The sequence below is a fragment of the Scleropages formosus genome, chromosome 14, assembly GCF_900964775.1.
Source record: "Scleropages formosus chromosome 14, fSclFor1.1, whole genome shotgun sequence".
In the NCBI taxonomy this organism is placed as follows: Eukaryota; Metazoa; Chordata; class Actinopteri; order Osteoglossiformes; family Osteoglossidae; genus Scleropages; species Scleropages formosus.
The window spans coordinates 9537318-9554676 of NC_041819.1; the positions used below are offsets into that span (position 1 = coordinate 9537318).

General features: G+C 38.7%; 1 protein-coding gene across 2 annotated transcripts in view; it reads left to right on the top strand.

Annotated features, from left to right (window-relative positions):
• LOC108920501 (gamma-aminobutyric acid receptor subunit gamma-3-like) overlaps window positions 1–16998 on the top strand; it is a 58086-nt gene extending 41088 nt beyond the window's left edge. Inside the window, exons 5-10 of one of the 2 annotated variants that reach the window (XM_018729281.1) lie at window positions 571–653; window positions 8803–8940; window positions 11985–12137; window positions 12232–12251; window positions 15163–15393; window positions 16720–16998. In XM_018729281.1, coding sequence (XP_018584797.1) covers window positions 571–653; window positions 8803–8940; window positions 11985–12137; window positions 12232–12251; window positions 15163–15393; window positions 16720–16998 — 904 coding nt within the window. The remainder of the gene's footprint in view (window positions 1–570; window positions 654–8802; window positions 8941–11984; window positions 12138–12231; window positions 12252–15162; window positions 15394–16719) is intronic. The other variant, XM_029258042.1, reaches the window with a different exon arrangement.
• Window positions 16999–17359: the final 361 nt, after the last annotated feature.

Below are 17359 nucleotides of genomic sequence, written 5' to 3' on the forward strand. Positions count from 1 at the left end.
TTTGCAATGTTGCAGTGGGTGAAACATGGTGAAACATTTGCTAGCTGCTAAAAGCTATATCCTGTGCACCATTTCCTTCCTTTCTTAATAATCTTTGGTTAGAGGAAACTGTCTCAACTGTAAAACTGAAAAATCACAGTCGATAGGTGTCACCGTGCCCTCCTTCAAACACTAACAGCATTTATACAAGGAGAAGCAATGATACCCATTTGATATTTGTCCCAGTGAACCAAAGTTTCAGCTGGTTCCTTTACTCTTTCTAGACTCACAAAGGAAGGTTGCCTGACCAGGCCAGACAGCCTACATGTTACACTTGATGTTAAGTCATGCTTACGAAGTAGAATTTACATAATGTTATCATCTGAGATCCACTTTTCTACACAGAAAAAAATGGGCATACCGCCTTTCAATTACAACTTCAATGCCTCCAAAGATGGGAATCTATTTATATTCACTTCCCTTCACTATCTGCTCAATTATCAACAGTAGGAATGTTTTACCTGACGGAAGGGCTTTAATCGTTGCCTCATGGGGGGGGGAAGCCACTCACCGTTCCTCTCCACTTTGCAGGATGACCATCAATGCTGAGTGCCAGCTGCAGCTCCATAACTTCCCCATGGACGAGCACTCGTGTCCACTCATCTTCTCCAGCTGTGAGTCCAAAGAAGACATAGGGCAACTAGCCTTAAGTGCACATTAGAACTTTCTGCTGGGTGTATCTTACGTGTGTGTGTGTGTGTGTGTGTTACATGCTCAATATGTTCTCCAAATTGAGTAGAACTGCCAAAAATGGCATTTGCTGTGTGAGAAAGAAAGAAAGAACACCTTCATAAAGAGGAAAAAATAAATGAATAAATAACAGGCCTGACCACAAATATCTGACAACCCACATAGGCACCATTCTTGGAAGAATCAAAAAACAACTTTTTACAAGTCTTATCAGTCTTCTCCTTTCCTTGATCAGGTTGCATATAAAAATCCGACTGCATCTAAGTTCCATCAGTGATTAACTTCTCCGGGTCTGTCTTGATCTGTGTTTTGGTTTTCATTTGTATTTATGTCATCATGATACACACACCAAAAATGCCAATAACTAGTTCTTGGTTTGAACACAGGTCCATTCCTGTTCTTCATAATGGTGGACACTTGGCTCTGTCTTTTGTCCTTATTCATATTTACCTATTTTGGGGAAGTATTTTGTCAGCATTAATGGGATACTACGTATATGTGTCTGTTTTTACAAAATTCAGCAAAATCTAGCCTTGATGATGCTATCAATGGGTGAATACTGAAGTTCCTGAAGTTGACTCTTAACAAGATGTTAAGAAGTTATATCAAAGAACCCTAAATCCCTTTAGTCTAAAATTGCCCACCACTTTTATTAAAATGTACACTGTCCAAACCTACATTGTGGTAATCACATTTAACACAGGAAGCACAGTGGGTAGCGCTGCAGTTTCTCAGTGCCTGGATGGTGCAAGAGGACATGGGTCTGATCCCCACTTAGTCTGTGTGGAGTTTGTGTGTTCTCCCTGTGTCTGTGTGGGTTTCCTCTGGGTGCTTCAGTTTCCTCCCACAGTCCAAAGGCATGCTGTTCAGGTTCCCCACAATGTGTGAATGACAGAGAGAGTGTGTTCTACTGATGTATGGATGAGTGACCCAGTGTAAGTAGTGTATCTAGCAGTGTAAGTCACCGCGGTGAATAATGTGTGTGGGCTGATAACACTACATAGAGTTCATTGGAAGTCACTTTGGAGAAACGTGTCAAATAAATAAATGTAAGATTGTTTCTACTTGTAGGGGGTGCGGTGGCGCAGTGGGTTGGACCACAGTCCTGCTCTCCAGTGGGTCTGGGGTTCGAGTCCCGCTTGGGGTGCCTTGCGGCGGACTGGCGTCCCGTCCTGGGTATGTCCCCTTCCCCCTCCGGCCTTACGCCCTGTGTTGCCGGGTAGGCTCCGTGACCCCGTAAGGGACAAGCGGTTCTGAAAATGTGTGTGTGTGTGTTTCTACTTGTTTGCTAATGGTGTTATCAGTTTTTATGTTACTTTTTGCACTTGTGTCTAGTACAGAATACTGTACAATGTTATATTTAAGAACAAAGTAAAAACACTATCTTTTTATCATGGCCAACAACGCATGCTGTCCATTCATTTTAATTTTTGTTCGATATACACTTTAAATATCTCACATTGATATAGAGGAGTTAATATATTAATAAAGAGTTAGACTTGCTTCTGGGAGAAATACAGCTAATTATCTCTGAATTGGAGGGGCGTGGTGGCGCAGTGGGTTGGACCAGGTCATGTTCTCCAGTGGGTCTGGGGTTCGAGTCCCGCTTGGGGTGCCTTGCGACGGACTGGCGTCCCGTCCTGGGTGTGTCCCCTCCCCCCTCCAGCCTTACGCCTTGTGCTGCCGGGTGGGCTCCGGTTCCCCGTGACCCCGTATGGGACAAGCGGTTCAGAAAGTGTGTGTGTGTGTGTGTATCTCTGAATTGATTGTATCATGGTAATGGACAATCAGATGACATTTTATAATCAATTACATGGAACAGAAATTGAAAATCTAAATATATTTTTATAGTTAGGTTATCTAAATATTGTAGCAACTCAGCTCATTTCAACACAGACTCTATGGCAATACCTTAGCATTTGTAATTCACCTGCAGTTGTACATTTACATTTATTTAATAGACACTTTTCTCCAAAGTGACTTCCAATGAACACTATGTGGTGTTACGAGCCCACACACCTTATTCACCAAGGTAACTTACACTGCTAGATACACTACTTACACTCATCCATGCACCAGTGGAACGCACTCTTTCTACACACACAGACTGTCTGAAACTGCTAGTCCCAAGTGGGGTCGCAGCAAAGCGGAGCCTAACCCAGCAGCGCAGGGCGCAAGGCTGGAGGGGGAAGGGACGCACGTCCACCGCAAGACACCCCAAGCAGGACTCGAACCCCAGACCCACCTGACAGCAGGCCCCAGCCAAACCTGCTGCACCACCACGCCCCTGCATCCCTATTCCCTCTGTATAGTATATAATCCACTTAAAATATGTGGTAAGTTGCAGACTTTGTTTTAAAGTTTCATCACTGTATTTTCACATATGTGTTACTTCATTAGGCTAGTTTAGTGTCAGCACATGAGCCTGCGTCCCCCCTCTCCCTGTCAGAAACCAACACATTCCTACTTATAGGTGATATAGCCACTGGAACACACTGTACCTGCAGTCAGTCGTTTACATGCTTTACTTTGTTTGAGCCACTCATTAACTTCCAGACTTGCAATGTTATCTATGTATGGTGTTCCTGGGTGAAGGTAGATGGATGTGTACACATTCGTTTTGATGCAGAATGACAATGCAGTTCAGTAATGGCACATTCGCTCCTAATTCATACTCGAACATTTCTCTTTTTCACTGGTTTTTAACCCTGACCCCTATGCACATTACTATCATTTCGATTATGTGTTGCATTCATTCAACAGCTCAGTCACGCATAATTAATAGCTCAGCTGCAACAAAAACCATAATGTACAGGGTGTGCAAGGACAAGATTTGAAAGCCAGCACTCCTTTTGTTGGTGAAATACACTGTGTAAGATTTTTCATTGGCTTGCTTTAGTAGCACCCATGCATTATACGTGTTTCAAAACTAGAAACACAATGATTTCTCCAGGTATTATTTCCCATTTTTTCTATTACCTTTCAAGGGCGCAGAATCACAATAGAAATACTGTAAGACAGTCCTGTGAGAGAAGATCCATCTTGCACTGTGCTGTGAGGGATTGTCTTGTCTCCAGTTTTCTTATCAGCAGACAACCAATATATTTTACTGAGCTGAGAGTGGGGCAACCCTTTGGAATCAAAAGTTATGTACAGAAGTGAGTTATATTCCCCACTACCTCACAATACAACCCTGCAAACCTCTTCATCACTAATCAAAGGAAAGGAAAAAGACAGGTATGCAGAATAAAGAAAAAACATGTTTTTTATTTTTCCTGTGACTTTTTTTCTTAAAAGAGCCATGTTTCACTCTATTGATAACTCACAAAAACAGGTTTCTTACCAAAAATAGATAAAATATAAAATACAGACCATCTATGATAATATTCCTTGAACAGAGCTAGCTGTGTCTTGTGTATTGCCAAGGTGCAATGTAAGAACTTTCTCACGCATCCTTGTCCTTGGTAGTGTTGGAAATAGTATTGTTGCCTACTCTTGAGTCTAACAGAGTTCTGCTGGTGATGAGGGTTTGGCCCTCTGGAGGTGTACTACAGTGCACTTCAGGAAGGACTGGATGCTTGACTCGCTTTGTTCACTGGACATATTTCCTCATGTATCATCCAAATTTCTCCTTTTCAAGGACCGGTATAGCACAGTACCTGCATAGTCAATGCTTTTCGGCTTTCACCATTGACACATTTTCTCTCTTCTAGTGGACCACATTGTATCTTAAAGACAATTCATTTCAGGTATTAACTGCAATCAATGCACTCTGCCACATTTTTAATTAACACCTTTGATCCTTTTTATGATCTGAATCTATGCAGGATTATACTGAATATCATTACTCAGGCACACATGCAAATAATTCAATATCAAGCCACCATGAACATCATGTCAGTGAAAAAGAAATCATTATTCAACTGGAAAAACTATATATATGTCAAAGAGAAAAACGTCTTAAGTATACTATATGTAAATAAGAAAGGTTAAAAGTGTAGCTTTTGGATGGTTTTTGTCCATAGTGCAAGCCATGATAAATGACCCATGTTTGCATACACCGATTCCCTTTTGGAAAACGGAGGTATTTCAAAAGGCTGGTGCTGACCTCCTGTTCTTCTACATCCCCAATAACCACTCATTTTTATGGACAGGTCCATTTCCTGACTCACAGAGTGTATCACAGCTGCACACAAATGGATGCTTAAAATCACAGATTCAACAGCTGTTATAATAATGATGTTCCTCTCTCTTATTGTGCAAAGTAGTACCATTTGGGTTTTAGCCATGCTGCTGTACTTTACAAACTTTTAATAGCATTAGAAAATCAACGTTCCAATTTGGAAAGGAAAACTGAAAGAAAACAGCATGTCTGTTTACCAAGCAAGTCTATCCCCTGCTCAAAACAGAGCCACCACAAGAAGAGATTTATAGTACATGTCCATCTGTGAAGTAAAGAGTTTGTTTTTTTTTTTTTTTTGAAAGAAAATTTACACCTTTGTCTTTTCCCTCAGACTGGAGGAGATTGCATTGTCTGTACAGCAGCTTTTCAGTCTGAGGAGCGAGATGTAAATCTGCCTGCTATAAATCGTTTACAAGAAATGACTGGCTATGATGCTTTGTTATGCAACAGGTTGCTGGGAAAGACACTATAAAAGTCCTTCCTAAAGTATGTGTGAAAGGAAAGAAAATTATCTTGTATTTAACTAAAAATTGGTCTTTTTCCGTGTCAGCAGAAAAGCACCAAGTGTTCCATCCATTCTGTGCATTGTTTTGACAACTCACAAAGTTGTTATTGACAGCAGAAAATATAGAGATACATACATACATGCATACATACATACATACACACAGTCTGAAACCACTTGTCCCAGGCGTGGTTGTGGCAAGCCAGAGCCTAACCCGGCAACACAGGGCACAGGGCTGGAGGGGGAGGGGACACACCCAGAACAGGATGCCAGTCCACCACAAGGCAGCCCAAGCAGGACTCGAACCGCAGACCTGCTAGAGAGCAGGCCTCAACCAAATCTGCTGCGCCTCAGGAGAAAATAAAAAGGCAGAATTTGAAATGAAATGAGTGAACGGCAAAAACACGTTGGGAAACCATTTTTGGAACGTTCCAGGTTTAGTAGCAATACATTTGTCTGCAGATTTATTGCAGTAATACAATCATTGCCTTAGAGGGATAATGGTTTCGGTATTGGTGTTTAACAAAGCCCTCTGTCACACGTGTCCCTTAAAGCTATCAGTAAAGCATGGCTCAGTCGGCAGTGTTTATACCAGCAAGTCAATCCTTCCCCAACAAACATCATCATGGCTACATTGGTTTGCAGCACTGGGGGTTAGCTGAAAAAGATCTGTTTTTGAATATTGAATGCAGGCCACATCATGTTTAAGTAACCCCTGGCAGCATTAATTCAGTCGTAATTTAAGTACATTTGCCTGTCAGTAAATTGCAGTGATCTTTAATTGGTAATTCAGTTTAAACTATGCACCAATATGGCAGAATTAAACTCATCCCAGTTCAGTGTATAAGACAGTAGTGGGACTACATTTTATACATGCCAGAGAAGCACAAGTATCATGGTAAAAATACAATCCCTGTTTCAGCAAAAAAAAGTTCCTCGATTGTTAGAGTATTAATTGAGTATTAGTTGTACTAATATTTACAAATATAATGTACACCTTACAATTCTGCAGCATATTCACTCATAACAATATTGTTATTGTTTCATATACACATGGAAGAGCATATTTGTGCTTTATTTATTGTCCTTCCATAGTCAAGGGCATTTTATCTCATCATAAAAATAGATTTTCCACTAGTAACATGTACTAGACAACTGTACTGTTATTGTCTAATTTATATGTTTGAATATGTTTGCGTATTGAATGCTCTTGGTTTAGTTGCTAAAGCAACTCTCAAACCAAAATTTTGCTTCTGACATCTTTAAACGCATCTGTTCAATTTTAAAAAGCATGTTATTTAAAGTCAGGACACCTCAAACCTACCTTGAAGGTTTTAGCCTTTACTACTTGTGTTTTTTTTTTTTTTTGCATTCCTAAAGTTGTTTAGATTAAAACATGTAAGAATATGTGAAATAAAACATTGTGGGCATCGTTAGATATTGTCCCTCTTGCTGAGAGTGACAAAAGAAGTCATGAGGTGTGAGAGTAAGCGATCAGAAAGCAAGGTGTGACCTTGCAGAACTTAACGTGTTCCGCATGTAGCACAGATGTCTGACCGGCTGACCTGCGGCCCATTCCACAGTAGTTGCTCATGTTCATTTGTTCTGACACAGTGACCCAGTTCTCTGAAAAACAGGAGGACGAATGATTCTCTGTAATTTTACCAGGGCTGTTAGAGCTAATTTCCAAGGGGTGTAAATCCTGCAAAAATTACAAAAGTGAAATGACAAGTCATTACAGGATGAGGGAGAATGATTCACAGATGCAAAAATACAGGGTAGGGGTCCAAAGGTCTTTTTTTTTTGTTGCTGTTTTCAAAATCACTAAGAGCTCATGCTCAATGAGTTATGTACATTACTGTGATAAGGCTCTTCCACTGCTTTCCAACCTGCCCACAAAGTCAGTGTGGCATGTTGTTATCAGTTTACCTGTTCTGCAACCACCAGAAATCACTGGGCAGTAGCCTTGTTCCCATGGTGATAGCGATTCTGCTTTGTGATTAAGAGTAATTGGCTCACTTTTTAGCCTACCTTGCCCCAGGGTCCTCAAAAATGTACTGAGTACAGCAAGAGCGAAGCACAAAGCAAGTGAGGGGGTGCTCAGAAAACTAACAAAGTGGATGTCATTGACGTTAAACAAGCAGTTCTCAAATGAAATGCCTTCTTTACTCACCTACCACATGATTTATTGGCATATAGGAGGGTTGGGATTTAACTTTCCCATTTCCATTACAGCAAAAGTGCTATCTCTTCAGCTACCTTTTACAGCTCAGCACAAAGCCAACAAAAAAAAAAATTGACAGGGCTGTTCTCATTCCAGCAACCTTTGAAATACCAGTTGGTGCAAAAACGGGGCTGGCATACAGGCATGTGGGGAGGGCAGGAAGCAGAGAAGAACTGTGCTACAAAATGTCATAGAATGTCATGGAATGCTGGGGATTTTCAGTATTTGCCCAATCATAGGAGTTCAGTGAAGGATTTTTCCTCTGCCCAGTAAGAGATAATAATAATAATAATAATAATAATAATAATAATAATAAGAGCCCATTTTTTTACTCAGTGGATTTGGTCTTAGATCTATAATAATTATTCACTAACAATCATTTTGCTATTCGCCACTTCGTCGTAATTTTAGTTCTGCCATGGTACTTCATTAATTATATAATTGCTTCAGTTTTGCTCTAGCAAACTGTTTTTTTTTTTTTAAATAGCCAAAAACAATGTGAAAATAATGTAAGCATGATTATCATAGCAACTAGGAAACTGTCCTCTGCCCACTTAATGTGTTATTGGAAGTAACTGAACATCTGGTTCACATGGTTAGAGTGAATGATAATCATTTACTTTTCTGTCATTTAGATTAATGTTTGGATTTTCCCAGAAATTTAATAAAGTTTCAGTTCTTATTAGCAGAATAAACAATGAGGTAGTCAAAACAAAGCCCATAATTGCATGATGCACTTTTCTTCATACTTTGTCCAAAATAACTGCATTAATAAGTATTAATAGATGGAAGGCTCCGTATCAGCTTTATTGGTTCATTATGAAATAAGGTCATCTCAGTATGCTACAGTGATAAAAACATGTGATAACCTATTGACAAATCACAAGCTGAGACAAAGAAGCAATGTATTCAGTTTTTTATCCAGTTTCTCAGAGAAAATTCCTGCCAAGGTCAATTACAACATAATGATGGATCAAACATAACACTAAATCATATGTTTCATATGTTCTTTTTTCCTTCCACTTTACTCTCTGTTTGAGATTGGCATTTTGTTTCACTTTAAGCAAAAGAGATATGATGTCCTTTAACCTCTGAGGTCAAGAAGGGCTGGTTATTTGTCGTTAGGACAGATGCAGTAGAGTAACATCTTTGTGATTACAGATGGATATCCTCAAGATGAGATGATTTACAAATGGAGGAAGAACTCTGTGGAAGCTGCAGACCAAAAATCATGGAGGCTTTACCAGTTTGACTTCATGGGCTTAAGAAATACCACAGACATAATGAAGACATCATCAGGTAATAAAAGAGTCACTAAAGTCCTATTATTTCAGTTGTCCTATTAATAGTGATACTGAGTGTACAAAAGTATAGTATAGAAATAAATATACTGTACTTTATAAATATGGTATATAAACATGTTATTTGTAACTGTAAATTTGCATTAGTAACAATGAAATAGCATGTTGTACTTAAATATGACCTAAGTATTATCATGGGTTTCTTCTGTGTAACCCAGTGTCCTTTTACTATCCAAAGGTGTGTTTCAAGTGAACTCTTTACTCTAAATTACCCCCCCTCTCTCTCTCTCTCTCTGTGTGTGTGTGTGTGTGTGTGTGTGTGAAAGAATGATTATGGGTGATTGTCCTAAGAGAGGCTGGAATCCTGTCCAGGGTGTACCCTGCTATACAGTCTGTGCTTCAAAGATAGATCATGTTGCCCCTCAATTGATAGAAACAGCAAGGCTTGTTCAGAGCGTTGAATCTTTCTCTAAAAACATTGAAAATCTGAGAGCATGTTGGACTTTTGCAATGAATGTAGAGCTGAACCAGCGGATATGATTCTGTGCATGCACCAATGACAGGTACAGAGTACAAACATGTAACAGCATGACAGCTCCTTTGAACATAAAGGGCAAACGCTTCATTTCTTATCTTCCTCAAGGAGACGAGTTCGTAAAACGAACTTTCAAACTCAGATCCTAGTCTTGGATATGAAGCTCGAGTTTAAACATTAAAATTTTTCCCATCTAAGTCTGGTCTTAAAAGGAAAATGGGTATTTGCACTCAGAGCACTTGCTTACAGTTAGCTCCTTTTGACTCAACAAACACAGGAGGAAACAGCTGTACAAGAATTGCTGGTAAGGAATATCCATTTCCCGGGACATACGTCAAAAAAGCTGCAATGCCCTACAGCATTACCGTCAAATGGCAGCAGGATAGACCAGCTGGAGGCTAGTCTAGAGGAGCCCCTCAGTCCACATAATGACTTCCCAAGTTTGCAAACTGCAGCAGAGCAAAACATGGTTTCATTTCCAATGTGTGACAGCGTGTGCTTGGCATTAGCACTTGGTGTCTGCGGCATAGCAAACGTGTTACATTGAAGGATATTGACTGAGTGGCAAAGAGTGATAGTGACTGAGGAAATGGCTTCATTTAACACAATTTATTTAATTGTTTCATGTTGGAAAGCAAGGTGGGAAATTAATCCTGTGTTTGTAATAATGTGAAGGGGCATCTCCTTGCAGCTGTAGGGTCTAGGTTTGAATCCTACTCCTGTTGTAGTACATTTGAGCAGTACACTTCAACGAGGTAGTGAAATGCTCCATTAAAAATTGCCCTGCTTTATAAATAACTAAAAAAATTGTAAGTAGCATAATGTGCAGTCCTAACATTGTAAGTCACCTTGGAAAAAAGCATGAGCTAGGTAAATTTAAAATATATATCTTTAAAAAGTGTATCATTCAATTAAAAAGCATGTGAATAACATTGTAAATGGTACATTCCACTAAACTTAAAAAATATTGAAAAGTCAATCCCTCAGGTCATTATACAGCCATTATGTAAGATAACACTTTTTTGGCCAAGTATGTTTGAAAAATTATGTTTTGGATGCTGTGAATGATATATGTAATATGTACAATATAGATACGGGTATACTGGGAAATTATAATGGTTGGTTAGGAATGTCAACAGGTGCTGCAGAACTGAGAAGGGTTTTTATAATGCTCTTACTTTGACTCATTAGTTGCATTTCCTTTGGAGTGGAACTGATTTTGCCTTAGGGTGATGGATGCCATGCAGCGCCTGCTTACCATTTTGTCATAGATCTGTCCGTAGCTTCTGTTCTTTCATTATTCATTGAAAGCACAGTTTGTTTATATTCCTACCATAAACACATAATAAATATAGAAATTTGAAAATAGAACTATTACTACTACTATCAAGAACTACTGCAGAAGTAAGATAATCTTCCACAGGATTGTTTTAATAGATTTCTCAGGGACGTACTCCAAAGATATGGAGAATTTATTTTTACCTTCTCTAAAGAATTTATGAAAATAACATATCTTTTGGTCTATAACACTTATGGTTTCCTTAAATGAAAGACTGAATACTAAAGTACCTTAGAGAATAAAAAGCTATCTAGAGGCCCAGACCTTGATTCAGATTAACAGCATTGCACATCATACTCCTGAAAATCTGAAAAAGAAAGTTAATGACCCAAAACTTTAACAACTACTTAAACTGACTTTAAAAAATTGTAACCTGTTAATTATTCATATAGGCCTAGATTTTCTTTGCAATGTTATTGTTCTCTGTAGCTCCTAAAAGCAATTTTTTTATCTAAGAAAATTCATAAATGATCCTGTATATTGAGGAAAGATATTAATCCATGTCAGAAAAGGCTTCTGGGAGCCTTTGTTAAGTGTACCTTATTGTAAAAACCTATACTGTAGTCATAAGTGCAGTCTGTTTTAAATATAAATCTAAAATTTCTATTTAAACACATTCATTATGCATGTAACAGGAGTAAAAAAACTTGGAGAAAGCCCTCTTTATGCTTTTGAACAATTTATAGAAACACAGTACAGTACATCAGGGAATATATGATGAAATATTTTCTAGGGAAATACAAATGAATTAATAAAAGAGTTGGTTTGGGGGGGGGGGGGGGGGGGGGGGTAGGATGGATTCAGCAATAAACACATTTTAAAATCCAGACTTGACATAGAGTCATCTTGCCACGGCACAAAGCAAACAAGAATGTTTTGTTCGCTTAAAAACTGATAAGAGGGGATTATGGTTTGCAGGAGCAGACAGCATGCTTTTGTCAGTGATCATCATCTACAGCCTCCATAAGGAAACCTGCTCTCATCCAGAGACACTCAACTCAGTCTGACAAAGAATCAGAGGAGACAGTCCAACCAAAAAATTAATAGTGTTTTACAACTGTCAAAATGCATTTCTTTAACTGCAATAAACTGCAGCCCATATTTTATTTTTATTTTTATTTTCATTGACACTTGTATGTCTCCTGTTCTTTTGTCCCCATGTCTCCAGGTGACTATGTGGTGATGACGGTATACTTTGACTTGAGCAGAAGAATGGGTTATTTCACCATTCAAACTTACATTCCATGCATCCTTACCGTGGTCCTGTCATGGGTCTCTTTCTGGATCAAAAAAGATGCCACACCAGCCAGGACAGCCCTAGGTAGGCCCTCTAAAGCATTTGCGCATAAAAACAGAAGCTCTAGCTGTTCCAGATTGGATGAATCTGCTGCAGAAAGTGAGCAAAGAATATGAAGTAGAGTGTGTGAAGACCATTGTCTGATGTGATCTCTTACTGGAACAGCACTTCTTGAGCTGGATGTTTAGAATAAGAATGCTGTGTACTATTCTTGGAAGACGTATGCTCTTATAATAGATTCATAGCAAACTACTGGACTGTGGAGGCTTCTTCATCTTTGTGCTTACATTTATTTTTCATCTGACTGAGGTCACCTTTGTCACCATTGTCGCATAATTATTACAGCTACTTTTCATTGTGTTTCAGAATATTAATAGCAAACAGTATTTCATTTCGACACATGACTACACAGAAGAGTTAACTTGAGAGCATTACCCACAGAATGTCAGGAACTGTCATTTACTTTCTTTGAATTTCCAAACTGCCTACCAAATATAATGGAATTACTGTACCTCAATCCTAACCCTTTCTTTGACAAGTTGCTACAGACAGATCCTCAAGAGCATGACTGTTAGATACTGTGCAATGCATCATCCATGCTGCAATTTCTGTCTTTCATTTTGAATGTTTATTATCATCTCTTAATTGTTTAGTTTTGCATGAATGTTATACAGCGGTCATCAGCAAGCCCATTTTTATTTGCCTTCTAATGTATGTGTCTTTCCCTTTTTTAATGACACGCTCTTCATTTGTTCATGTGCAGTCCTGTGGAACATTTTCAGTTAAGGTAACGGTTTTTTCAGTTCATTTTATACCATTTTAATGAGTTCCTATTTAGTTTGTGTGTGTGTGTGTGTGTGTGTGTGTGTGTGTGTGTGTGTGTGTGTGAGAGAGAGAGAAAGAGAGAGAGAATATATCCAGTTTGTGTAGCCAGTTCACATTTCAAGTATAAAATAATTTCACATCAGATTTTAGTCCTTCGGTATACCTCTAACCGGGACTGGGCCCCTGGTGTGATTCTCAGACAGAAAAGAAGCATGATAGGAGACTTGCTTAGACCAGAAAATGTTCACACGTGACTACAGCACATTGCTTCCCACTCTCTTTGACAATAGGGTTTTTTGTTGTGCAGAGGAAAAGTTTCAAAAGCTTCTCTTTCAAAGTCCAATTGTCAGACTTCTGTTTCTTCTAATCCTATTTTGTACTGTAATATTTATTTATTCAGTTATCTGTTTATTTTGTGACCTTTGTAAATTCCATTGCTCATCACTTCTTATGCAATGCTAAAGCTTTAGGGCTGTATAATGGAACTTGGGAGTTTATGGGCTGTGAAAAAAATTTCCATATAAGTTATAATGTAACTTCGATATTGTTGAATTTATAACATAATTTCTGGTAAATTGGAGTAACTGGTGTCAAAGTCTGTGAAAGCGCCACCCTTTGTTACCTGCTTAATTTACCTTATACATTCAGTAAAGAATCAAAATCTGATCTCTGTGTGTTTACAAATCTGAAGCATAGGGTTTTGAATTCTTTAAATATTAAAATGCATGAAGTATATTAATGAAATGAAATATCCTTGTTATTTTCAATTATACAAAAAGAAACAAATCATGCATACATGTTTACATATTATTGAGGCTGGTGAAAAGCCTGAAGTTGAATGAATGAATGAATGAATGAATGAATGAATGGTGTATTACATGCATGCATGAGCTGGTATAACTCTCATTCAACCTCTGACTATTGTGTGAGTGCCTAATTAGAGATGACTGATTTATTTTATTGCACTAACAGCAACCTTCATTTTTACTCAGGCAGAAAATGCAGTACAGCACTGAAGCGACTTTTTTTAAATTATGTGTATTTCTGATTAGCAAGACCTTAATCCTCAGACATCTCATAATCTCCTTTCCCACAGCACTATGTCTTGTATTGTATTTTTGAGATAAGAAATACGATATATGGCAGACAATACCCTTCACCTCTGCCTTAGATTTAAGAGTGTCTTTAAAGCAAAGGCACTCAGTTGGAGAAGGAAGGAAGAAGGGTGAGTGGATTCTATTAGTCAGCCTGCCAACAAAAAGGTCATTATGACTTTGGTACAGAAGTAATGAAAAAAAGTTCACATTCCTATTCGCTTTAAGGAGATCTCTGTTGATCAGCTGAGACCAAACTGAAAGGAAGAGTGTAGATAAGGAGTTGCTCGTTGGTAACATGACCAGTGAGGGAGCACAGTGCCAAATGGACTTTTAATGTGAAGTGTAATGGTTTCAAAGGAGCGGGTCCTCCTGTAGAAGTGGAATATCTTGATTAAATTGGTTTAAATTGGTAAAATAGTAATTCTCGACAGATAAAACCAAAAATATACTTTGTCTGCAAAAACAGTATGCAACTGTGGTAACTGGAATACTGTGCCAACAAGGTTAAAAATAAACAAACTTATGAAATAGTAACAATAAGAAAAAATAAATGGCAGAAGTCATGTCATGTCACACTTCACTGGCTGCTGAAGAAAACCAGTTCCTAACAAGACCTGTGCTCTGTGTTACCAAAAGGCACTGGCTACCTAACTGGCTGCACATGAGAAACCTTTTAATAACCCTTTGCTCAAACTCCAAGACAACGGATAGAAACTCGTCACTTGATCGACTTCACTTTGGTACCCTAGAGGTTATTTGGTTAATAATGATCACGCACAAGAAATCAGTCCTTTCAGCACAGATACACAGTGTCCCCTGCACCATATATGAGCTTGCTGGAGCAATTGCCACACTCAGAATTAAAGTTTCAAAAAGCATCGTGCTTTGATGTGAAATTGACTCAATATTAAAAGAGAAAAGTGGAAATTGATTAAACATACGTACGCAATACCTCTCTGTGCTACTAGTGCTGTGATTAAAGATATATTAATAACGAAGTCCATACAGACTTCTCGATCTTATGTACTGGTGAATAGAAGAGATTCTGTCAAACAGAAACTTGTGGAAACATCTATGTAAGAGCTAAAATAAAAAAAAAACTAGTTCAGGTGGTGCAGCAGTATGAGAGCACCATACTGTCTTGTCTTCTCCTTCCAGGGATAACAACGGTGTTGACAATGACCACCCTCAGCACGGTGGCAAGGACTTCTCTGCCCAGGGTCTCCTACGTCACGGCCATGGACTTGTTTGTCACCGTATGCTTTTTGTTCGTCTTTGCGGCTCTGATGGAGTACGCCACCCTCAATTACTACTCCTACACTGTACGGAAGCCAAACTGCGTCAAGACCAAAAGATCGGTGAGAGCACACGTGCTGCCTGACTTCATAAAAAAATTGTTGACTGTTAAAATTATTCTGTCGCATTTACCTGTATACTTGGTCCATTTTTAAAGCCATACAATGGCAAGACCCATAATAAAACTTGAATCACCAAGTCCAGGCTGTATTTGTGCAACACGCAGCAGCTTTGCAGATAAAAGACTGATCATCACTGTACATTTTTCTTATCATAAAAGTTATGTGCGTTATTGGCATTTAGTACGCTTCCATTCTTTCAAATTGTAGTTTACAGATTGCTGTGTTCAAGCCATTACTTCTTCCACTGCTTACAGCAGTTTTCTTTTATAGTTTATGACTTTTCTTGTGCAGCTGAAGTCCATTTTTACATTTAATAAAATCGATGTTATTGCACAAACAGAAAGTTACCACCCAAAACAATGTACTTTTTATGCTTCAGAAATTCTTAAGAAATATATTTAGATATATATTTAATTCATATTTTATTATAATATATATTTGTGTATTAATATATAATAATGTAAATTAAAAAAACTGCAGATTATATACACAATCATTTTTAAAACTTATAAAAATTGTTTTTTTCTGTGTGGTTTTGGCACCCCTCCAACAGCCTTCTTGTTCTCACTTTTTGATAGTCCTGCTGACTTTTCCACCTTCCTTCATCAAAGATGAAAACCTGGGTTTTTCAGATTTGAAGCTGCTACTTTACTTTTTTCTCCTCCAGCTTTGCAGAGCTGCTCACTCTATATATCAGCTCTTCATCTCATTTTGCAGGTACTTTGGTGCCCTGAGAGCCCTGCGAGCAATCAGACTCCACTCAGGTCCATCTTTCAATCCGACAAGCATACCAATTATTGGTTTTGCTAATATATAGTATATAAGGTTGTTTTTGCTGCAGATGTTACAGCTGTAATTGTCTGAAGGGAGGTGGATGTCAGAAGTGTCATAGAGCTCACATAATACATTTTTTTCCTGAGTATCATGACAGTAAATAGAGGAAGATTTGAAATTGTAGGGGTTTTGTGAATGCTCCTTGTATCCCACGAGTAATGCTGGTGCTGTAGGTGCTGTAAGCAGAGAGACAAAACATTCAGTATCCATGCTGTTCATTCGATTTCAGTGAATGGTCAACATCTGCTACAATGGCCGTAACTGCCCCAGGACATGGAGTGAATTAAGTCAGTTTTGGAAAGCTCTCGGCGCGAAGTTTGTGCTCAGGGCTTTGACTAGTGGCCTCCGGATGATATTGGGTTTCGCTTATTGCATAGGTTACAAGCAGCGTGACAACACAGTTTTAACAACTTCTTCCGTCCTGCCTTCCAGAAATATTCAGTGCTTGACATGGGACCAGCTCCAACCGTCATCACGCTAAACAACTCCATGTACTGGCAGGAGTTTGAGGAGGCCTGTGTCTACGAGTGCTTGGACGGGAAGGACTGCCAGAGCTTCTTCTGCTGCTATGAAGAGTGCAAGGGTGGCGCCTGGAGAAAGGGACGGGTGCACATAGATATTCTTGAGTTAGATACCTATTCCCGGATCTTCTTCCCCACGTCATTCCTGCTGTTCAACATTGTCTACTGGGTTGGCTACCTCTACCTGTAGTTTTGCCTTTAGTTCCCTTATGATGGACTAAGTTCTTTTCAGGATTAGTGGATGACATGCAGAAAGGCCTGAAAGAAAGACAAGAAACTGAATTTTTTAAGAAAAGACTTCAAGTACTTCAGTGACTTTGTTACAAAAATGTCTGTAGTCATAGCTATTAATAGGTCTGGTGTATAAAATATGGGGAACCTAATTCTTGCAGTACCTTATTAACTAAACTGTAAAAAATCCAGGGTTCTTTAACTCAGTCACAATTTGACTGAGGAATCCCAGCCTTGTACTTCTGGCATCAGATAAATATTTAACATATTTAAAGTTCCCATATTACAACAAAGTACAACAGAAGTTAAAAAGATTTGTG